The sequence below is a fragment of the Natator depressus genome, chromosome 4, assembly GCF_965152275.1.
Source record: "Natator depressus isolate rNatDep1 chromosome 4, rNatDep2.hap1, whole genome shotgun sequence".
Taxonomy (NCBI): domain Eukaryota; kingdom Metazoa; phylum Chordata; order Testudines; family Cheloniidae; genus Natator; species Natator depressus.
This window is the reverse complement of record NC_134237.1, coordinates 61,230,622-61,252,409: the sequence shown is the minus strand read 5'-3', so window position 1 is coordinate 61,252,409 and position 21,788 is coordinate 61,230,622. Positions and strand designations below refer to the sequence as shown.

The window sequence follows — 21,788 nt, the reverse complement described above, 5'->3', positions numbered from 1 at the left end:
ACAATCTTAAATCAGATTCAGGAAACCTTGAACAAACTCAAAATATGTGTGCCTTAACAGCTCTTCAACATAACAACAAATGTCCATTTCTTGAAGCAAAGTTCAAACGATGTTCCAGCATGAACTGGGGTCTTCATAGCATGACTGGGTAAATGATTTTTAAGCTTTTCCTCAAAGTTTAGGAGAATAATGCATAGTTCATCGGTCTTAAATCTGTTACAGTAGCTCTATGGGAGGTAGGCTAATTTGGTTGATCCCGTTGTAATGATGACACTTATCAGATTAATAATGGGAACTGGCAAGCCAAAGGACATGCACTAGCTAAAGATAGACCAGCTGGTAGCTGAACTCCCCACAGAGTTGCAGCTACCAGGCTCCTCATCTGCCTATCCCTACAAAACAGATACCTGCACTTCAGTGAGCAGTACAATTACAATACCAACTCCCTCTACAGTTCCACAGTCAGCAAATCATCAACCATTAGCTGGCAAATGGCAAGTCAGATCAGAGTTAGCACTGAGGAGAGTAAGAATGTGGCCGTTGAAAGGACATAAATGAGCATACTCGCCACTGTTTTCCACACAGACACATAGCTTACCACTACCACAACTGGTGTACACCACAGTCCACTAACCACAACCTTAACTCTGCCCCCACAGGGATAACATCCCTTTCCAATACCTCTTACCCCATCCAATACACCAAAGTATTCCCCAACCCTTCCTTCTAATCAGTGGTAATAGAACTATGCCCTGTATCATTGACTGACCCTTTTCATTATTTTTTTTTCTGGCAGTTTTCTCAGTTACCCTAATTCTCCTTTGTTTGGGGGCAGAAAGGAGAGGGAAAGGCAGCTATTTTTGCTACTATGACAAGTAACTTCTTTTGATGCCTGAACAAATGCTTGTAAGTTAGACACTTTTTATATAGTAGTGCAAAACTGAAATTTACAGGTCTTACATTTCATTTAGATGGCATTTTTTTTCATTTATGTTTATATTGTCAGCAGAAGCACTGAATGTCACAAATGGTCATCAGCACTAACACTGTAGCTTGATTTTTAAAGGCAGATACTATGACACAAAGTTTATAATTATATTATAGTGTACAAGCAAAGGTAATCAGCTTCATGGTTCAGACCATTTACCTTCAGAGTCAGTATAACAACCCTACTTCCTATCCACAGAATCACAAGATTGGCTAGTTGTATTATGGCCAGTGAAAGAGAATGCCTTTCCACATTTTTATTATGCTTTAACAAATACATGAGGGAAGGAGCGGAAATGTTTAAGAAATCAAACCAGCTGGAAAGCAATGCAATAAATGTAATCATGTAAATGTATTACTTATTTATAAATAAAACCTGAGGTATCTAAAACGTTCACTTGCTAGAGCTTAAGTGATAGAAATTTACAAAAGGATTTTTGTCCTTTTCACATACACTCAGAGTGTAAACATTCATAGGCACCACTCCTGCAAACACATACCCACATGCTTAACTTTAAACTCTTGACTAGTCTCATTAAACTTAATGGGACTGAAGTCCTTAATGTTAAACATGCCTATAACTGTTTGCAGGATTAAGTGACAACCCAAGATAACCAGGAAAAACAAAAACCCAAACAAACAGAAAAAGTTGTTTAGACAAGACAAAAGGTACAAGGGTCAAACACAATTGTGCTGGAATTCCTAAAGCTATTTTAAAGTAGTCAGGAAAGATGAGGGCCTATTTAGGAACATAGGACTTGCCAGACTGGCTCAGCCCCATAGTGCAGTAACTTGCTCAGTATCTTGTCTTCAACAATGGCCTTGGGAAAAGCTGTAAAAACCAGACCTTTTCCAGACCTTGGGAAAAGCTGTAAAAACCCCACAATAGGAAGATGTGTGATAATCTGCCCACGGGAGAGTTTCACCCCTAGGAGTTAGCGGCTGGATTAAGGCCCGAAGCATGACGTTAGTTGTCCCTTCCTACAGCAGGGAGTGGGAGGCTGCAGACACCTGGTGAAAGTATCAGTCAGACTAAAGCCGGGGGGGTGCGGAGGGGGTGGCTCCAGGGAGGCGCGCTCCCAGTGCCGTGCTGCACACACTGCCGCCGCCGGGACAGGAGGAGGCGGAGCCGCCGGAGCCCGGAAAGTGAAAGGGAAACTAGACCCCCGGGTGCTGGCGCGGCGAGCAGCCCCGGGCTCCATGAAGCTGCTGGGGCTCTGGCTCTTGTGCCGCCTGCTCCCCGGCGGGGGCGCCTCCTCCCCGCGCCCCGCGGGGACCCAGCCAGAGGGGAGCAGCGGCGGCCGCACGGAGTTGCCCGGTTTCCGGAACCTCACCCGGGCTCGCTGGGGCGGCGGGGATGGGCGGGAGGAGGCCGCCCTGCGGGTAAGTACCGTCTGCTCCTGCGCTCCCCCGGGGGGGGCTAAGGAAGGGGGTTAGGTCGGCTCCTGCCTCTCCGGCCGCAGGCCCGCCCCGTCTCTGCCGGCAGCTCCCAGTCCTGCACCCTGCCACCGCCGGCGCCTCCCTGCCTGCAACCCACCCACCCTGCCCGTGTACCTCCCCAGAGCCAGCCGCCCTGCCCTGCCCGGGGCCTCCCACCCGTGGCAGAACGGGTCAGGAAGAGGGCCCACTATGTGCCACCCACCCACACGTGGCTGGCAGCTCTTCCCCCATACTCACCATCAACCCTTCCTGCCGGCCGGCCAGCCCCCTTTGCCTCCATACCCACCACCAATCCTGCCCCCTGCACAGCCTCCACACCTGCCATCCATGATCCACCCCTCCTGCCAGCCGACTGCCCAGCCTCCACTCCGGTCACCCACCCCTCTGACTGGCCGCTAACCCTCCACACCTGCCTGCCAGCCACCACGTCTCCATAGCTGCTACTCCCCGGCCTGCCACTCAGCCTCCACTCCTGCCAGGCACTCCTGCCACCCAGTCACCCATCCCTCCAGCCTGCCAGCCACCTAGTCTCCATAGTACTCCCCAGCCTGCCACTCAGCCTCCATACGTGCCACCTAGATCACTTGCCTGCCAATCACTCAGCCTCCATACTCACCACCCACCCTGCTTTTTGGCTGCTCAGCCTCCATACACGCCACCCAGCCCTCCTGCTTGCTGCTCAGCCTCCATATCTGCCACCTACTGCCCTCTCCCCACCTCAGCTCCCAAAGCTGTCTCTTTGCATGGTCATAAACTGCTGCTAAAACATTCCCCCACCATCGTGAATATATGGCCATTCTTGATCCTATAGCTGACAGGAAGCAGTATATGTAAAATTCAATCAGTGTTGTGTGGTGGGGGGATTATGTAGTATGTGGTGAAATGGGAACAAGTCTTATGTGCCTCACACATCTTTTAAAGGTAATATGGAAAAGGAGGGAATTGTGGTTTTTTGCTTTTAGATGTATTAAAGAAAGAATTAAGATTTGTTTTAAATTGATGCCTGGATTTTCACATTAAATATATGCCTTATTCTCCACTATCTTGCACCTTGTGTAATGATTTACAAACGTGTTAAGTGGGTGTGAAATATCAGCAAATCAGAATGGTTATGGCTTCTGCATTCTTTGCACGGATATAAATAGATAACACCAGGGAAAACATAGTGGAGAATCAGACCTATTTTGTCCTCTACCTTGTTTTTCCCCCAGGAATTTTATGGATGGCTGAGAATGAGTGGAACTGTAACATTGCAAGTGACAAGTGATTACAAATGGATCAATTCAGGAAGAAAAGGATATTTAGTCAGAGGATTGAAAACACTTTGGGCCTCATTCACCACTGTGTACTAAAGTTTGCATTGACATTTTAAAGAAAATGAAAACTGAAATCTTCTTTCAAAATAAGAGTAGAGGCATAGCAATGGATTTCCTGGGCCACAAAACCTGGCTCTGTTTGGAGGAAAGATTTCCCCAAACTACTATCTGTACTTGTCATTTCCCCCATAAGGTGTCAGCCTTGATCTAACAAAAAACCCTGAGTTTGCCCAGTTCTCTGTCAGATGATGATGGTGGTGTTTTTGGTGGTTGGATGTGTAAATGGGAGTGGGCAGGGGAGAGAGGAGGAATTGATGGGATAAGTTAGAAGAAGCATGCATCCGATGAAGTGAGCTGTAGCTCACAAAAGCTTATGCTCAAATATATTTGTTAGTCTCTAAGGTGCCACAAGTACTCCTTTGCTTTTTGCGGATACAGACTAACACAGCTGCTACTCTGAAACCTCTTAGAAGAGAGAGAGAGAGAGTGAGTGTGTTTGTGTGTATGAGAGAGAGATAAAATCAGTACATAAAATGTGTTAGAAACAAGAAAAAAATTACAACTTCAAAAACAATTGCCCATCATAATATTGGAAAATGCATTTCCAATAGCCCACAGCTGAATAAATTGAGCCAAATCATGTATAGAGTATAATATCTAAACTCCAAACAAAGGCATACAACCACTAAACATAAACAAAACAAAGAACATCAGCAACCCCAGTACCAGATAACTTACATCTTCTGTTTTTCAAAATGGCCATATTTGCTTGACCCAAAATAAAGTTTGCAAAGTATTCTAAATATCTATTTGTGAACCTATACTTAGAGAGAGGGAAGGGGTAGTGGAAGAAGAGAAAAAATATATATGGGAGGAGAGAATAAAAGAGAAAGTGGTATGTGGTACAGAGAAGGAAAAAAAGATGTAAGGGTTTTAGGTAGAGAGAAGGAAAAGAAGAAATGAGACACCAAAGACGACAGAGGAAGAGATATACCGTGCTCTATAGAGGAAAGAAAAGGTAAAGTGAAGCCAAGAATGGAAAGAAGCTACAACAAAAGTAAGAGACAGTTTAAAACACAGAAAGTTGATAGAGAATGTTACAACTAAATACAACACATAATAAAGATGACACACAGTTTTTGTCCCTAAATTCTGCAAGCACTTGTGGTTTTCACCTTGGTTAATATGCTTAGTACTCAGACATGTAGATGTTGGGTAAATGCTACAAGCCCTGCAAAGATGGTTAAATTTCTTAAATGAATAGAAATTCAGGAATTTGTAATTTTCTTTTCTAGGAAAGTATTAAAAGAATTAGGCGTTTGAATTCTTTATCATCAGGTGACAACATGACTGCTTTTTATGGAATAAATCAGTTTTCTCACTTGTTTCCTGAAGATTTTAAAGGTAAAGAACTAACATGCTGCTAATCTCATATTTTTATTATTTTGCTCTGTAATTCTTGCCCTCCCCTCTTCTTGTCATATTAACAAATTGTTTCAAATTAGCAAACAGTTAACTATATTTAGTACTGATTAAAGTCTCTGTAAGTATTTCTGAATGCTACAGCAGTGCTCGCTTGGGTTCATAAGGTTGGATTGCCACAGAACTTGAACCTGATTCAGAAACCAAACTGTTGTCTGTTTCTTTCTGTTGATGTTAAGAAGGTCCTTTAGCTACAGCCATCAAGTTGAAAGGCTGATCTGTTACACACGAAGTATTAAAAGAAGTGTGCTGAATCGCTTTTATGCTGTGTGAGAGAACATCTAGGTGTTCTCAAAGATTGACTGAAAATACTTCTGCATTGTGATGGTCCTTAAGGAAACACACACGTTTGCTATATACGTTGGTCTAGCTGTGTTAAATCATTTTTAGGCTTTGTAGGACTGACTTTCCAATTCAGTGCCTGATCCAAAGCTCACTGAAGTAAAGGGAAAGACTACCACTGACATCAATGGGCTTTGGATCTGACCACACTTGTGACACAATGGAATTGCCAATCCGTGAAAGAGGTTTGGATGAAAGGTCCGTTGCCAACCCACCAAACCTCTGTCAAGCACCACCACACAAATAAAACTATATTTCAAGTGGAGGGTCATAGAGTATGGTTTTATGTACAGACATACAAAGAAGCAATTTTACAAAATCTGATACAAAAAAGTAAAATTAACGCCCATGACTTTTTAAAAAATCAGTCTTCTTTTGCCCTAAATCTTAAACTTTCTTGACTGTTATCTGTTTATAGCACAGTAATAAGGCCTAGCTCTTCTGCAGTACTTTTAATCATTAGCTGTCATTATCCCCATTTTTCAGATGGGGAAACTGAGGCACAGAGCGGCAAGGTGATTTGTCAAATGTCACCCAGCGGGCCAGTGGCGCAGCCCGGAATAGAACCCACATCTCCTGGGTCCCAGTCCACTAAGCCTGGATAAATGTGTGGCTTAGGTGGCTATTGCCTATTGCATTCATAAATGTATATGTTATACACTTTTGGGGTTAAATCCTTCCCCTATGAAGCTATTCTTCATCACTTTATGGAACTGAAAACGGCATCATCTAAACTGGAAAAAACTTTGCCTGCCACAGCTGTACTTGTTTGCAATTAGATATCTGTGCTGGCCAAAATATTGGTGGGTTTATCTATTGAAATTCGTGGGCTGTTTTTCAATCCATCAGCCTTTTGGAAGGAAAAACGATGGCCTAGACTGAAATGATGAGTGAAATAGACACTGGCACAGGCTAGTAAGATCTAGAACAGATCAAAAATATTTTTGCTGAAAAATGAGGTTTCAATTGCAATGAACATTTTAACGAAATTTTTCATTTGACAGGCATTTGTTTTTCAGTGCTTATTGATTGTTTTTATTCCCTCCCTCCTTTTTCCAGTGGGTGGGGGGGAGCGAAGGGAAAAATTAAGAATGCATGGGATTTTTTCCACCAAAATGAAAAATAACAAATTTTGTGAAAAATTTAAAAGTGAAAAAATTCAGGTTGTTTTCAAAAATCAATTTTTGTCCAATTTTTTGACCAGCTCTAATAGAACCCCCTAATAGGCCCACACTCAAATTCCAGAGGTATCCCTTTTGCTAGGAATACAGTTTATTTTAAAATAGATCTAGAATATAGTAATTGTTTTGGATTACTTGAATTTTATCTTTATATATTTGAAAAGAATTTAAAATGCTGTATGGTACTCAAAACTAAAGCTCACAAACAGATTTTAATAACTTTCTTTCTGTAATGTTACACAAACCATTACAGTTTAAAAATTGTTTGTATGTCTGTGTTTAGCTATTTATTTAAGAAGCACACCTTACAGAGTTCCCAGGTACACAGAAGTGCTGAAGAGAAAGGAAACACTGTTACCAACAAAGTTTGACTGGAGGGACAAGAATGTTGTCACCCAAGTGAGAAATCAGCAAACAGTAAGCTCTGGATTTTCTTTTCTTCCTAACATTCAGTATTTTATTGTTGCACATATTATGGACTATGATTAATAAATGTCTCCTACCTGGACTGCTCCTGGTGGCATGCTCAGGCTTGAAAAGGAGTTCTACATGGCATATGATGCATTTCAGCATACGTCATTGTCTGATTAATTTGTAGAGTGGCATTCACTGGAGGAAGGCTTAATCTAAGGGTCCCATTCAAATTCAGATTATAGAGATTATATTTTGCCTACCTAAAACTCGCACGTAGTGTCTGTTTATTTGTTGTACACTAATGTTGCTGTGCTCTGCTAAAAAATCAGTTTATTCGTCCTCAGAGATGGCTGCATTTCAGTGGTGGATGTTATCATTTTTATGTACTCTGTTTTAGGATCCTTCTAGATGAAAGGCACTATTAAGCTTAAAATGTCATTTAAAAGGGCATTATGATCACAGAGATCAGAAGGGGATATACAGATATATAAATGACAGGGATCATTTCCCAAAACAATGACAATGAATATCTGGAGCTGCCTTAATTGTATTAAATAATGTGACTACCATGTATCTATATACTAGAGCTAATTGGAAATTTTCTGTCTAATGGTTTGTCATAGAAAAATGTGGCTTCTGCAAAACCAAAATTTTCTGTGGAGAAAATGTTAATGTTGCCAACATTTTTTATTTTCCTTTGAGAAAATCTAAACAAAATATTTTATTTCAAGTTGGTCATCTTAAATCAAAACATGACCAGGGAGTCCATCCCACAAAGAGCAGTTGGGTCATGAGGTACCCTAACCCTGACATGCTCCTGTAGCTCAGATGGACACAGCTCAGTGATGAACTCAGTTAAAATGAAATGTTTTGATTTGCTGTGAAAAACTGAAATTAAATGTTTTGATTTGGGAGTGTTTCAATATTTTGTTTCAATAAAAAGTATCAAAACAAAACACTTAAATGCTTCTGAATCCAAATTTTTCAGAACTCTCTGTTCTCTGAAAAATGTCGATATTTTGACTTTTGTCCCAAATTGGGATGGAAATTCTGATTTTGAGATCAGTTCTACTATACACTTTATGTGTTACTGACTCAAGAGCAGTTCTTTGAATGCAGTGCTGACATGCAACAGGAAAGCCTCTTGAGATTTAAACAGTTTGTTTTCACAAGTGCATGGGAGGGCTTGTCTGAAAAAAATAACACCATAAACCCAATAAATGTCTAAATTCATTAAAAAGAAGAAATCCAACTGATATAAAAGTATTGAAAAAGGTATGTAAAAGGTCCTGCTCTGAGCAGGGCGTTGGACTAGATGACCTCCTGAGGGCCCTTCCAACCCGGATATTCTATGATTCTATGATTGATAAGACAAAGCTCTAATTAGCTAGATTTTACAGCATAATGAAGTTTCTTGGAATATATAAAGGACTTCTAAACTCCTTTGATTATAGGCAACAAACATTACTTTTTAATGTATGATCAGAACAAAAATACCTTTATATAGTATATGGTTTGCTTGTGTACTGATTTTTAAATTACACCAGTATAAGGAAAGGAATTATTCCCATATACATTATAATTGAGTACCTTTACCTGTGTAGAGGTCAGTTAAAATGTCTACAAGCTATAGAGTTATATAATAGTATACACTTGATACATCTATGGTTTTTAAATCTCCAGTCTGATTGACTAAAACTATTTATACCACCAGACTTATGTACTCAAGCCTTTGTATTTTTCTAAACAGAATGAGACAGATTTACTACCCAGCCTTGTTATTTGTTTCTATTAGTAGCTCAAAAGCGAGAAGCTATTGCTATGTTAACTAGTTAACTATAGCTAAACAGACCCTCTGCTAGGAATTCCCTCAGTGTGGGGAAGTCTCCAATGGATGTAGAATTCAATTCCAGTGCCTCCCTTTCCACAAACCCTACAGGTAGTCTGTTGGGAGCAGGCAGGGACATATCAGTGGCAGGCAGAAGGGTAGCCATAGCAAAGTTGGTTCCAGCTATCTCCACCTAGTTACAGTAGCCTGCTGAAGCAAACACTAGGCTGCTCTAACCTGCACCGAAGACCAGGAGGAGAATCAGGGAGTCATTATTCATTCTCTGATGCCCCTCGTTCACTGCTGCATTAACTGTAACTTGTATAAAGCTGAGAACCTGGCCCAGTATTATTCTCTCTTTTGACTCTTCATAGTATAATAGTCCCTCTGGGTATGTCTGCACTGCAATAAAACACCTGTAGCTGACTCAGGACAGCTGACTCAGGCTCTCGGGTCTTGGGCTGCGGAGCTATAAAACTGCAGTATAGATGTCCGGGCTTGGGCTGGAGTGTGGGCTCTGGGAACCCATGCTTGGGGAAGGTCTCACAGCCCAGGCTCCAGTCCAAGCCTGGACATCTACTCTGCAATTTTAGAGCCCCCAAGCCCCGTGAGCCTAAGTCAGCTGATCTGGACCAGCAATGGGTGTTTTATTGTGATGCAGACATACCCTAAATCATGCTCCTCCAATCATTTTATGCCTTGTGCCTCACCCTTTATGTGTTGTCGTTTCATTCTTTCACCTAATTGTTGCTTTTCAAAATATAAATTAGACATATCAACTTTCTGTAGCAAGCATTATTTAAACATAACTGTTGAAAATAGACTAGATATATCCTTATTAATTACATCATGTTAATTTTAAAAAATTCCATCTAGTTCTAAACAAAACAAAATTATTTGGTTTAAAAAAAAAAAAGTTCCAGTATAACAAAAGAGTCAAAACCCAGATTAGGAGAATATTATTCACAGGACAGAGAGTGGTTTAGGGTCTGTATACTGAAGAAATCGTTTTAGTGTTAGTAAGGATAAATTGGAGAGGAGTATAGAAAGAGTTCTTAGAATAGGAAATTAGGAATGCTAAATCATGGAGGAGTACAGAAGAAAATTCACTGTTCTGTAAGAAATAGTAAAAAGACTAAGTTAATTTTAAAACATGATACTGGATACAAGAAGACCCTGTTTACTGTGATTTTTGTCTGATGCTGCAATAATTAAAACAATAAGAAGAAACATACTCTATTTAAACTACTTCCTTTTCTTTTTTTGTTTTGTTTAGCAGTTATAGGCAGAAAACTGTTCAATGACAAATATTGGATTTTTTTCCCCCCCAGTGTGGAGGCTGCTGGGCTTTCAGCATTGTGGGTGGAATAGAATCTGCCTATGCAATCAAAGGGAATAATCTGGAAGAACTCAGTGTACAACAGGTCATTGACTGTTCATACAACAATTACGGCTGCCATGGTGGCTCTACTGTTGGTGCTCTCAGCTGGCTGAATCAGGTCTGAGTCTTTTCATAAATCTTAAACTGTTCCTTAGAGAGATCCATACTAATGTATTTTATAAAAAAAACAAATAAAAAACAGCAGATAGCACAAAATGTGCATGGATTACAGCATGTCTAAGTTATTGGGACCTAGTTAGTTCCACATGGAATGCAGAGTACCCAAAGTTTGAACTGTGTATAAGTTGGAAGATTTAAATTCATTGCTTATGAATGCAACAGATCAGCCCTCAGGGATCCACTATGAGCAAAACAGCATCTGGAATTCAGTAGCATCTTAATTTCAATTCACCATGAATTTTAGGGCCTGATTTTCAGTGGTGTTAAGAACCTAAGTTCCCATTCAGACAAACAGAAGGGGCAGGCACTCCGTGCCACTGTAAAATAAGCCATTTATTTAACTGTCATAATATGGATTTACATGCCAAAGTATTCTATTTAAAGAGCTCTCCCATCCTGAGGAATAAGGTGGATGTGAGTCAGGATAGTAACAGCTCCAGATGACAAATTAAATTTTTGTTATATGGGGTGCACATCCCCATTCTTCCAGGGCTCCTTGCATGGCAGCTCAGGAAGCTGAAATGGGTAGAGACATTGCTGCATAGGTCCTCTTCCCTCCACCAAAGGCATACAAGGCATACAGAGGGTGTTTCATTAGCCAGTAGGTGGAAGTAGCCTGTGTAGAAGGTTCATAGCTGCACTGTGGCTGGAGAAGAAGGATTCCTCCCTGAGTTCTCCCCTGCCAGCCCAGCCCCAGCTGTTCAGATGCTGGCTTGAGGTTTTGGCCATATAAGATGAATTGTTTGTGAATACAATATTTTACAGAGGTACTCATGAGGTGTCAGCGGTTCTTAAAACTTCTGTAGGGTGTTAGTGTGCATGAATGCACAGGCTCCACACCACTTGGAATTCTTCAATGCCAGGAGATTACTCAAGAGACCAGCTTTTATACCCTCTTTAGCACCAAACATTCATTAATATATCTTCTTGCAGACACAAGTAAAATTGGTGAAAGATTCTGAATACACTTTTAAAGCTCAAACTGGACTGTGCCATTATTTCCAGCCCTCTGATTTTGGAGTTTCAATCACAGATTATGCTGCGTATGACTTCAGGTAACCACTATTGATTCTTTTTATTTGCTGTACCTTTTCCCTGAATCCATGGGCTATGAAGTGAAGCCAGAGCCTTCACTGCATTGGGAAGCCAAAGGTTATTTTTACTTATGGCATTAGTCAGTCATGCAGGTATATGTTAATCTTGCCGCCGTATATAAAATCATACTCATTTGGGCATTTGTGGTCCAGATCCTTTAAATCGCAGTAAGAGTAAAATGCAGTTGTTGTAGCCATGTCAGTTCCAGGATATTAGAGAGACAAGCTGGGTGAGGTAATATATGTTACTGGACCAACATCTGTTGGTGAGAGAGACAAGCTTTTGAGTAACACAGAGCTCTTTTCAGGTCTGGATCATAGTAAAAATAATTTTCAGCTCCTAAAAAGTCAAAGTGCACTCTCTCTTTGGTTTCAATTTTATGCAAGTACTTTTTGAATGTTAAGTCACCTATGCCTCATGAACAACGGATCCTAGTGCTAAGTATCAGAGGGGTAACCGTGTTAGTCTGGACCTGTAAAAGCGGCAAAGAGTCCTGTGGCACCTTATAGACTAACAGATGTATTGGAGCATAAGCTTTCGTGGGTGAATACCCACTTCGTCGGATGCGTGTTGATTCTAGTGCTGTCATCAAACTTCATGGGAAAAAAAAAATCAGCAAGCATTTGATTACTTCAGTCCATATATATTTGCATTCCTTTCCACTGCAAACATCCCTCACTTTCCAGCCTGTGACTTGAGCAAACACTGCTATTGACTGAAATTGGTAAAGACAACTTGTTTTCTTTTTAATTTTGCACTAGGTTGACTTTCTAATTTTTTTTTCAATTATTGTCAGTAGAATACAATTTGCTTTCAGAAACACCATATGAAAAATCATTCCAGTAGCAGGAGGATGACAATCAGACACAAACAGGTAAAAATAAAAAACAAGGAGTCCTTGTGGCACCTTAGAGACTAACAAAGTTATAGGGGCATAAGCTTTTGTGCTCAAATAAATTTGTTAGTCTCTAAGGTGCCACAAGGACTCCTCGTTGCTTTTGGTGAGACTAACATGGCTACCACTCTGAAAGCTAAAAATAAGTAATTCTGTAGCTTTATTGTTGAATAATTTTGGTAATAACCAAACTAATCATACTTAGAGTGCCTGAGAATATTTCAGGGCCATTGCATAACTCCAGTAAAAAAAGAATTGTGAGAGGGTCTTAATCACTTGATTTAACTGCTTTTGTTCTGAGAGCAATACATTTAAAATAACTACAGAAAAGTGTAAGTGGACAAACTAATTTAGAAATTCCTATTAATGATTGACTAGTGATGTTACCCAACACATTCGTTGTACAGCATACCTTTTTTCACTAAAACATTTAGTTATATTTCATTAGAATTGCAGTTTTGTTAGCTAAAATGTAATATTTAATACATATTCTAACACAGCTTTGGTGACAAATTGTCCAAAGCCTACACTTTGGGGGAAAAGCTGTTGTCTGGGTATACCGCAAGAAGGACAGGAGACTTGTTGTGGGTTTTAATCGGGCTGCAACTTTATTATATAGATGTCTGGGACTACCCGGAAGATAAAGTGTACAATGCAGGCAAATCCATGCATATTCAAATCAATTCTCTGTGTCTTCCACCAGCCCCCATTTGTTTCCGTCCAGGTCCCCCAGCTGACCTATGGCTTGGACCTTACCACCCACCACCCTTGTAAGAGGGTTAAGGAGGGCTATGAGAATGGGGTGGGGGGTTGGCTCCCAGCTGTACCAGTCATAGGAGTCCCCAACCCCCTCCCACATTCTGTTCCATTATCCAGTACCTCCTTTTAAGTCCTTTACCAGGCTATTTATCTGGTCACTGGCTGCCCTCCCTATGGAATACCTGCATTGAACATCTGCCCAATCTTACAGAATAGGTTCTGACATATGGCCTACCACCTTTTCTTCTCACCAGAAAAGGTCCTCCCTCACACCCGTTGTGAAGAAGGTGAAAAAACTACACTCTGTCGAAGCCAATTGTAGTGGTTTGAGGAAAAATTCCTTCCAAGCTCCCCTTTAAAAGGGGCAACTAGTGTAAAGCCCAGAGCCAGCCCAGCCCAGCCTGCCATTCGCCTCCACTATGGAAGGGAGGGTGGGTGCTGGCTTCCTTGCCACGTGGAGCAAAGAGACTGTCCCCACCCGGGTTTGGTACCTTTATACACATTCCGGGGCAGGGTGTGAGTCACTGCTACAAAGCACCTTTTTTACAGCAGTTTCTGACCTCCTTCCTTCCCCTGCGCCCCCCCCCCCAAAAAAAAAAAAAAAAAAACCCACAGAGCTGCCCTTCCTTGGGTTTGCCCCACTTTAGTTGTGGTGCAGTCACTTTGAGCTTCAAAAAATGTATTAAAGACTCATTAAAGTTTTCTTTGTAGTGTATTAACATATTTTATGGATTGTCAAAAGCCATTCTAAGTGAGGAGGAGGAGGAGGAGTCACAGTTGCATAGTACCTACTGTTCCCCTGCAATTGTACCCAAAATCTACTTAATTATCATTTCTTTAATACAAACAAATTCTTTGCTTTGTATCACCTACCTTACCCTGTTTTCATCTTGACATGTAAACCTGTGATATTTAACTTTGACAGGAAACAGCTTGGTTATTTGAATATTAAATTGGACAGAATCAGCTGAGTGACATGGAGGTTGTTTTGACACATTAAAGTCTAACAGTTTTGGATTATGACTCTTCTCTTTTTCGTAGTGGCCAGGAAGATGAAATGTTAAAGAAGCTTGTTAACTGTGGACCTTTGGCAGTGACAGTAGATGCAGTTAGCTGGCAGGATTATCTGGGTGGGATCATACAGTATCACTGCTCCAGTGGAAAAGCAAATCATGCTGTTCTTATCACTGGTTTTGATAGAACAGGTAAAATTTCATTAGTTAGAGTCACAAAACTGTGGCTTTTATATTTATTCTGTTTCACTGAATAATTTTATCTTTTATAAAAAAAAAAAAAAGGTGGTTAGAAATTAGTATATTTAAGCTATCTATCTTAAAACAAAAATAGTTAAACGTTGAGCCCATATAGGCTCTGTACTTGCAATGTGATCCATGCAGACGGACCCCCTCCTGCACCCCCCGTGCACCCTTGCAGAGTCCCACTGACAACATAGCAATAAGAATACAGGTTAGCACAAATTCTGTCAATCTAGTGTATGATGTAAGTATAGTGTTTCAATATTAGTTCCTCAAGAATGGGGCTATGCTATACCACCAGCAGTGTGACATCTGCTTGTTGGCTATACTGTTAATAGTAGATTCCACTACCATTACATCCAGTCAGCATGAACTGAAAAATTATAATGACTGATAAAACTCTTAATGCATTGTCTAACTTATCAGGTTTGCGAAATTTGCTATTTTCTGTAATTATTTATGAAAACGTCTTTCCTTTTACAGGTAGCATCCCTTACTGGATTGTACGCAACTCGTGGGGACACACATGGGGAATAGATGGTTATGCCCGTATTAAAATAGGTAGTAATGTCTGTGGTAAGTCAAACAAACAGTTGGTTTGAACAGTAAAGGCACATACTGGGCAATATTTTTCCATATATGTGAAAACACTTCAGCTAGAAGTTCAGATTGTAAAAACACAAAATCACTTTATTTATAAAAAGAGGACGAGATGAGTGCAGGTGAAAAACAACACGTAAATAAAACAAAATCTTTGCTAGTGGCACTACTTCATACATTTAAATAATTAGTTAATATTCATAAAGCTTCTTGGAAATTTAAAGCTCTAAGGCATAACAAGTTAAAGTACGTTAGTTTAGTTAAATTACATGGGCATGGAGAACCTTATTATGCAAGGATTCAGTCCTGCAAGCAAATCTGCAACCATGTACTCTTATACCTGTGCGCAGCCCGGTGATTCTGCAACGATTGCAGGGTTCTTACCTGCAGGTTTTCCTTCAATAGTCCCTAAATTACCCGTCACCAAGTCTGCTGACAAAGACCATCTGCCATTTTTATTTTGAACTTTTTTAGGGTCCGATTCTGTGAGGGGATGAAGTCTCGTCAGCAGCTCACGAGATCAGACCCTTATTCCCAAATGAGGGTCTCACATCTGATTACAATAATTGGACTAGTAGTTAGTCTGACTACCTTTTGTACAGGAATCCTAACAGCAACTAATGCCATGTTGAGTTTGTTAATCTGTCTAAGGTTAGATGTGTCAGTTTTTTGGACTTAACCTACCATATTTTACACATACAGGGCCTGATTCACGATTGCTCAGTATCTTGGGTAGTCAATTACAGTAGTGCAAAGTGAGTATAAAATAGTATCAAATCAGCCTGAATAACATTTTGCACCCACTTTGCACTGATGTGATTACATAAAGGTCAGGGCAACATGAATCAGGCCCTAGGACCAAGTCCCACTTGGAAGAAAAATTGGGCCCTTATTTAGCTGTTTAAATTTGATAATATTCATTTATTATTGTATGAACTAGCTACCTGATAACACTGTTGATTTGAGTCTTGATAACTAAAGCAAGCCAACTGTAGAGGTGGACCAAAAGAACAATCAGTAAAATTAAAGCTCACTAATTCAATAATTCTCACGTTAACCCACTTGTCTCTTCATCTTTCTCAGCAAAGAAACAAAACCAAATTGCCTGTGCCCTAAATTCAGCATAGAGGAGCAGTAGAAATTCTATGACTCTATTAATCTTAGTTTTTCTCTGTTCTTAATTTCTCTTTTTTGAACTAGACAGTTCTTCCCGATTTAGGACTAGATTGTGACAGGCCCTTCAATTGATGCAGAAGCTTTCCCTTCCATCTCCTACCCTCCTCATTTTGGACAAGAGCCTGTCACAATTGCAGTCAGGTAGAACACAGGGACTGTTCTTTGGTGCACCTTTGGGAGAAGTACAGCTACTCAAAGAGGGTTGAAATGAGTGTGAACGGGGTGTGGACTTCTGCACCCTGGGCATCATCAGGAAGGATTGTTGAGTCGCTTTCTTTCCTGGAGCTTTTGGTGGTGAAAACGTGGCATGCCCACCACTCACTACACAGGGCTGTTTAACTCACCCTATCTGTCCACTACCTTTTTCCTGGAGGACATTTAGGAACACTAATAAGAGAGTAGAAAAGGAGGGACAATTGTAGTAGGGCCCCCCAAACATCTGTAACTGGGATGAAATGGGAGGGTAGGGCTCCAGAAAACATGCTATACAGGGGCCACAAATTTCTCTAGATGGGCCTTTGTGTAATCTGTGGAGGACCTAAAACATGGCAGCACATCCGAATGGTAAAATTTTACCAGCAGTTTTTCCAGTCCTTAGGGGAAAAGGGAAAGGATTTTGAGTCTTAGACTAGGAAAACTACAGCTCACATTTCAACATCCAGTTGTGCTAACACATTGTAAGTTCACCAGAGTTGCATAAAGAAAAGAACCGAAGATCTCTAATGTGAAAATAAAGGAGAACCCTTTTATTTTGTTTAGGGAGGCGAGATCTGTAGCTGTTTTCATACAATATAAAGGAGTAAAAGGGAAAACAATTTAGTTTTGTTTCCTTTTTCTTTGCATTTCACCTATCCTGGCTTATGAAGTAGGACTTTGGGGGGTTAAGTTTCAGTTGGTTATTTGGGACAGCAAGTTTAGTTTGAAATAAATGCGTTCTTAATACTTATTCAACATTTAGTTTGTGTTTTACTTCTTCTAGGTATAGCAGACACAGTTTCATCTGTGTTTGTTTGACACCGACTGGCCGAACAAAAAAGCACCCTGCTAGTAGTCATTTGGCAGATACCAGGATTCTGTAAATTTACGCTTCTTCAATATGAAGATATTTTACTTCAAAATTTTAAAAAATGATTTTTGTATGAGGGGTTGGGTCTGCTGGGCATTACAGACGTGACACATCCAGAATTCAGGAAGATGCTTCAGCTTCCAGAGTCTGTGCCCCTAAATCTGAGTGGGGCTGCACAGACAACTCTGCAGAATACCATACACTTGACCCTCTGCTCTGAGAAAGAAAGAAAGAAAGATGAAACAAGGGTCACGCTGTGGTGGTCAGTTTGGAAGTTTCAGCTTTACGCAACGCCTACTGAAATATTTGAAATGGGAACCCGAGATGGAAGGCATGGAGCAATGGAAGTTTCTCGGTCCCAAATAATACCCACTGACAAATCCTGGCAGTGAGTCCTAGAATGTCACTAATGTCACAATTGGTTCAGAATGAAATGGAACAAGGGAAGAAATGACAGGAGATAATGTTGTTTGCTGGAAGTTTTCAATCCAGAAATCTAGCTGTATGACAGGGTGCAGTCTGAAGGCACTTTAATATGAGGAGAAACGTATGTCTATCCATTTCCTCCTCTTTTATTTTCAAAAACCTTGTGTGAAATGACAATTCTTTATCACTCCTGTACTTACTGACGTGCCTGAATTGGCTTTTCTTGTAACTTTGTTTGATAGCAGGTGCTGTTTGCACCAGCATGGACTTTCTCTCTTTCTTCTGCTTTCTCTGTCTTTCCTCTTACAGGCCACTCTGCATTATATACCTAAACAAGCAGGTTGCAACCACATTATAATCTCTCCTAACAGCTCACTTGTATTATGAAGGCTAAAAGAAGCAGGGGGAAGGAAAGAGAGCATACCAAATAGTGATGGAACCATCAAAATGTATATATGCCTTCTTGTGTAACCATGCAACTTCATCTCTGCTCACCCTCTCCCTTTGAGTGTCTTTGACCCTCACCTCTCATGTCTTATTAAATCTAGTTTTTATGCTCTTCAAGGCAGGACATTTTTCGGGGGGGGGGAAGTGCCAGGGCATTTTGGAGAATTCAAAATGGATTAATAGTTCTTGTCTTCCCATGTACTTGATTACCTATTAGTTCAGAGAGCACTTAGCCAATTAGGGGTACTGCAATAACCAACCTGAGATACAAAAGCATATCTGCTGTACCCCTCTTTGCATGTATGGTTGCAAATGGGCCATTTCATTCTTTAAAAAGTGTTGGAGTAGCACCTGCTTCAATCTCCTCTCTCTACCTCCATTAATTACACTTCTGCCAAAGCAAAAGGGAAAGTCAGACTATGATTGTCATAGCTAAAATATGCCTATAATTCACTAAATTTGTGTTTTACATATTAATATCTGTCTTCTAACAATCCATCCTCTTCCAGGGCTAATCATCAGTTGTCGCTAGTTATTAGCAGGAGAATGAAGAACAGCTACTGAGATACCTCATTTTCTCTCTGTATTTCCCCAACCAGCACCTTTAACTGGCTTATCACAGAGATCATCCCACTAGCCACAGATTGCTGGATTCATTTCTGTACAAGACCCATTTATCTCTGCCCTTCTCCCATGTGTTGGTCAGAGGAAATCTCTGAAACGTGATTATAAAGGCGCTGAACTTTTTGATCTGCAGAACATAAGAGTAGAAAGCAATGTCATTTCTGAATTTTAAAGCATTCCAGTATCATATATTTATTTAGTAACTTTTGTGAATTTTTGTTTTTCTTGTCTGTGGTAGTCTGTTTTTGCTGTGCAGAAATAATTGTGAATCAATAGTTACATTTTTTATAAAAACAGATTTGTAACTTTTAGTTGAATTGTGAAGAGATTTTTACAAATATTTTGCACTGTGTTCACTTTGAACAGGTTTGCTAATTACAGTGTTGAATGTGTTTTAACAATATTCTTTCTAAATAAAGAATTTTGAACATTCACTTATATCCTATTCTTATATTCGAAATATGCTAAAGGGATAAGAAAAGCGTAATGAAGTTCCAGTAATGGCTGCTGTTTCTGTCTACTTACAGTTTTGCTAACTCTCCCCAGTTTATCCTGTGTCTCACAATATTTGCTGTTTGTGTTAGTGCTATGCTCCATTTGTCATTCTGGCTTAGCAAAGAAAAGTTCAAGGAGTGACTTGACTGCAGTCTATAAGTATCTACTTTACTTATAAGAGGAACAAATATTTAATAATTGGCTGTTCAACCTATCACATGATCCAATGGCTAGACGTTAAAGCTAGGCAAATTCTGACAGGAAATAAGGCATAATTTTTTAACGATGAGTAATTATTCATTAGAACTACTTACCGAGGGTCGTGGTGGATTATCTCTCTCTGACCATTTTAAAATCAATATTGGATGCTTTTCTAAAAGATATGCTCTCAGAACTATTTTGGGGACGTTCTATGGCCTGTGTTACTCAGGAGGTAAGCCTAGATAATCATAATGGTCAATTGTGGCCTTAGAATCTATGAATCAGATCTTGGATTATCAAAATATAGGAGGGAAAATTCCTGAGTGCAAAAGTACTGTTTCTTTAAGTTGTCTTGCTGGTAACTTGTTCTGCTAGCAAAATTGAGTGGTAGCAATGAACGTATCTAGGCTAGCAAGAGGGAGGTTGCAACTTCACTTTTGTAAACCAGTGAGGTAAGGCCACTCAGTGAAGATACCAAAAAGGGTTCTAACTACAGGCAGTTACTATGGCATCCAGTTTCTGAAAGGCAGACCTTAGAAACTAAAACACAAAGGAGGCCAAGTACAATGCTTCCATTTGGAACAGTTTTCTATTTTTTCATAGAATTATAGAACCAGAGGTTAGAAGGGACCGCCAGGGTCATCTAGTCTAACCCCCTGCCAAGATGCAGGATTTGTTGTGCTTTCTAATGAAGCCCCTTTCCTGTAAGAGAAGTTTTCCTTGGATATGAAAGACTGGTGAGGACAATTAAGCAGTAGCATTTATTACTTATTGGAAGAATAGCATCAGTACAAGTTCTAGCTGAGGTCTGATACGAGCAATAATGATTTTTTTTGTGTTTGTTTACGTTTAAAAGTTGTTTCCATCTAACTGCTATTGATAGTCTATTTCTCAGTGACCCAGCATGAAGAGTATTAAAAACTTCACCTGATAATTTGTGCCTCAATCTCAACAGGTTGTAGTGTTCAAATACAAAGATTTAATGGACAAGAATAGCTACTGTCTCCACATCCTATAAGGTAATATGTTTTAGTCCTGATTTGAGGCAAATTGGCAGAACGGTTTGATGGAACTTTGTATTACTGCTACACTTGCTATACTAGTACTTTGGATAAATAAAAAGGACTTCTCTTTCTAATGCCTTCATTCTGGAACCATTTTATATAACTAAATTCCTTTAAAAAAAGAATAAATAGTAAGAAATAAAGAGCTTTAAGTTTTTAACAGCCATTTATTTGAAGTGAAAAAATGAAGTATGGAGACTAAGTATTTAACAGAATATCAGATATTTATTTTGTTACTCTTTTACAGTTATGCATTATTACACATTTTTATTATGACACATAAGAATCAAGATTTTTCTCTTTTCATATAAATTATTTTGGGACACTGACAGGTCCAGTTTGGCTCAATATTTAGACTTTTTAGCTGTATAAAAATCTCAGTACAATAAAAATGTCTTTTTAAAATTTAAGGAGGGACATATTTTAAAAGTAAATCCTCATCATCCTAAAGCATTTTTTAGTGCATGAAAACCTGAAAATTGACGAGAAATGAACTAAACAAAAGTAAAACTGATTAGTCCACTTTATTGTCCAAGCTGCCAGAAATGCAAGAATAAGCATAAATATAGAAAAGTAAATTGGATTATTTAAAAGAAATTTTAGAAATCATTTGTTACCAAAAATCTCAGAGATTTCTAAAAAAACAAAGTGAGCTACAGCTCACTCACGAAAGCTTATGCTCAAATAAATTTGTTAGTCTCTAAGGTGCCACAAGTACTCCTTTCTTTTTGCGGATACAGACTAACATGGCTGCTACTCTGAAAGAAATATTTCTTTAAAGATACTGAGCAAAATGAATCCCTAGCATTAACAACAGAATTTCAACTGATCCAGTATTGCTAAGTGTCATTAATATCTCTATATACTGTTTCCTTCAGCAAACTGTGCCTTCTTATTTCTGTAATGTTCTAAAAATACTTCAATTTGAATATTTAGTAGTTAGTATCATCTCTAAATCATACTATTTATGGGTCCAGAATTTCATCACATGTTTTAAATCTTACAGCCTGGCTTGCATAAATATATGTACATGCTTTGTAACATTTAATAAATTTAAGGGACCTCACAAAAGGTCAGAACCAGTTCATATGACAGTTCAAAGTTCTTTAAAATGGATCACCTTGGCAGGTTCT

The 21,788-nt window shown here is 39.6% G+C and overlaps 1 protein-coding gene across 1 annotated transcript; it reads left to right on the top strand.

Annotated features, from left to right (window-relative positions):
• The first annotated feature begins 2,118 nt into the window (after nucleotides 1-2,118).
• Nucleotides 2,119-19,215, top strand: CTSO (cathepsin O). The gene is made up of 8 exons (XM_074950049.1): nucleotides 2,119-2,370; nucleotides 5,039-5,147; nucleotides 7,032-7,165; nucleotides 10,322-10,489; nucleotides 11,485-11,606; nucleotides 14,342-14,505; nucleotides 15,040-15,132; nucleotides 17,312-19,215. Exons 1-8 carry the CDS (start codon nucleotides 2,188-2,190, stop codon nucleotides 17,344-17,346), a joined length of 1,008 nt encoding a protein of 335 aa, XP_074806150.1. The 5' UTR covers nucleotides 2,119-2,187; the 3' UTR covers nucleotides 17,347-19,215.
• Nucleotides 19,216-21,788: the final 2,573 nt, after the last annotated feature.

What these genes read in the sequence shown, in the direction of transcription:
- CTSO (XM_074950049.1), top strand. Translation starts at nt 2,188, where the DNA reads ATGAAGCTGCTGGGGCTCTGGCTCTTGTGCCGCCTGCTCCCCGGCGGG. An exon ending in GGGAGGAGGCCGCCCTGCGG is followed by an intron (nt 2,371 to 5,038) that starts GTAAGTACCGTC and finishes TTTCTTTTCTAG; the next exon opens with GAAAGTATTAAAAGAATTAG. An exon ending in CTCTCAGCTGGCTGAATCAG is followed by an intron (nt 10,490 to 11,484) that starts GTCTGAGTCTTT and finishes ATCTTCTTGCAG; the next exon opens with ACACAAGTAAAATTGGTGAA.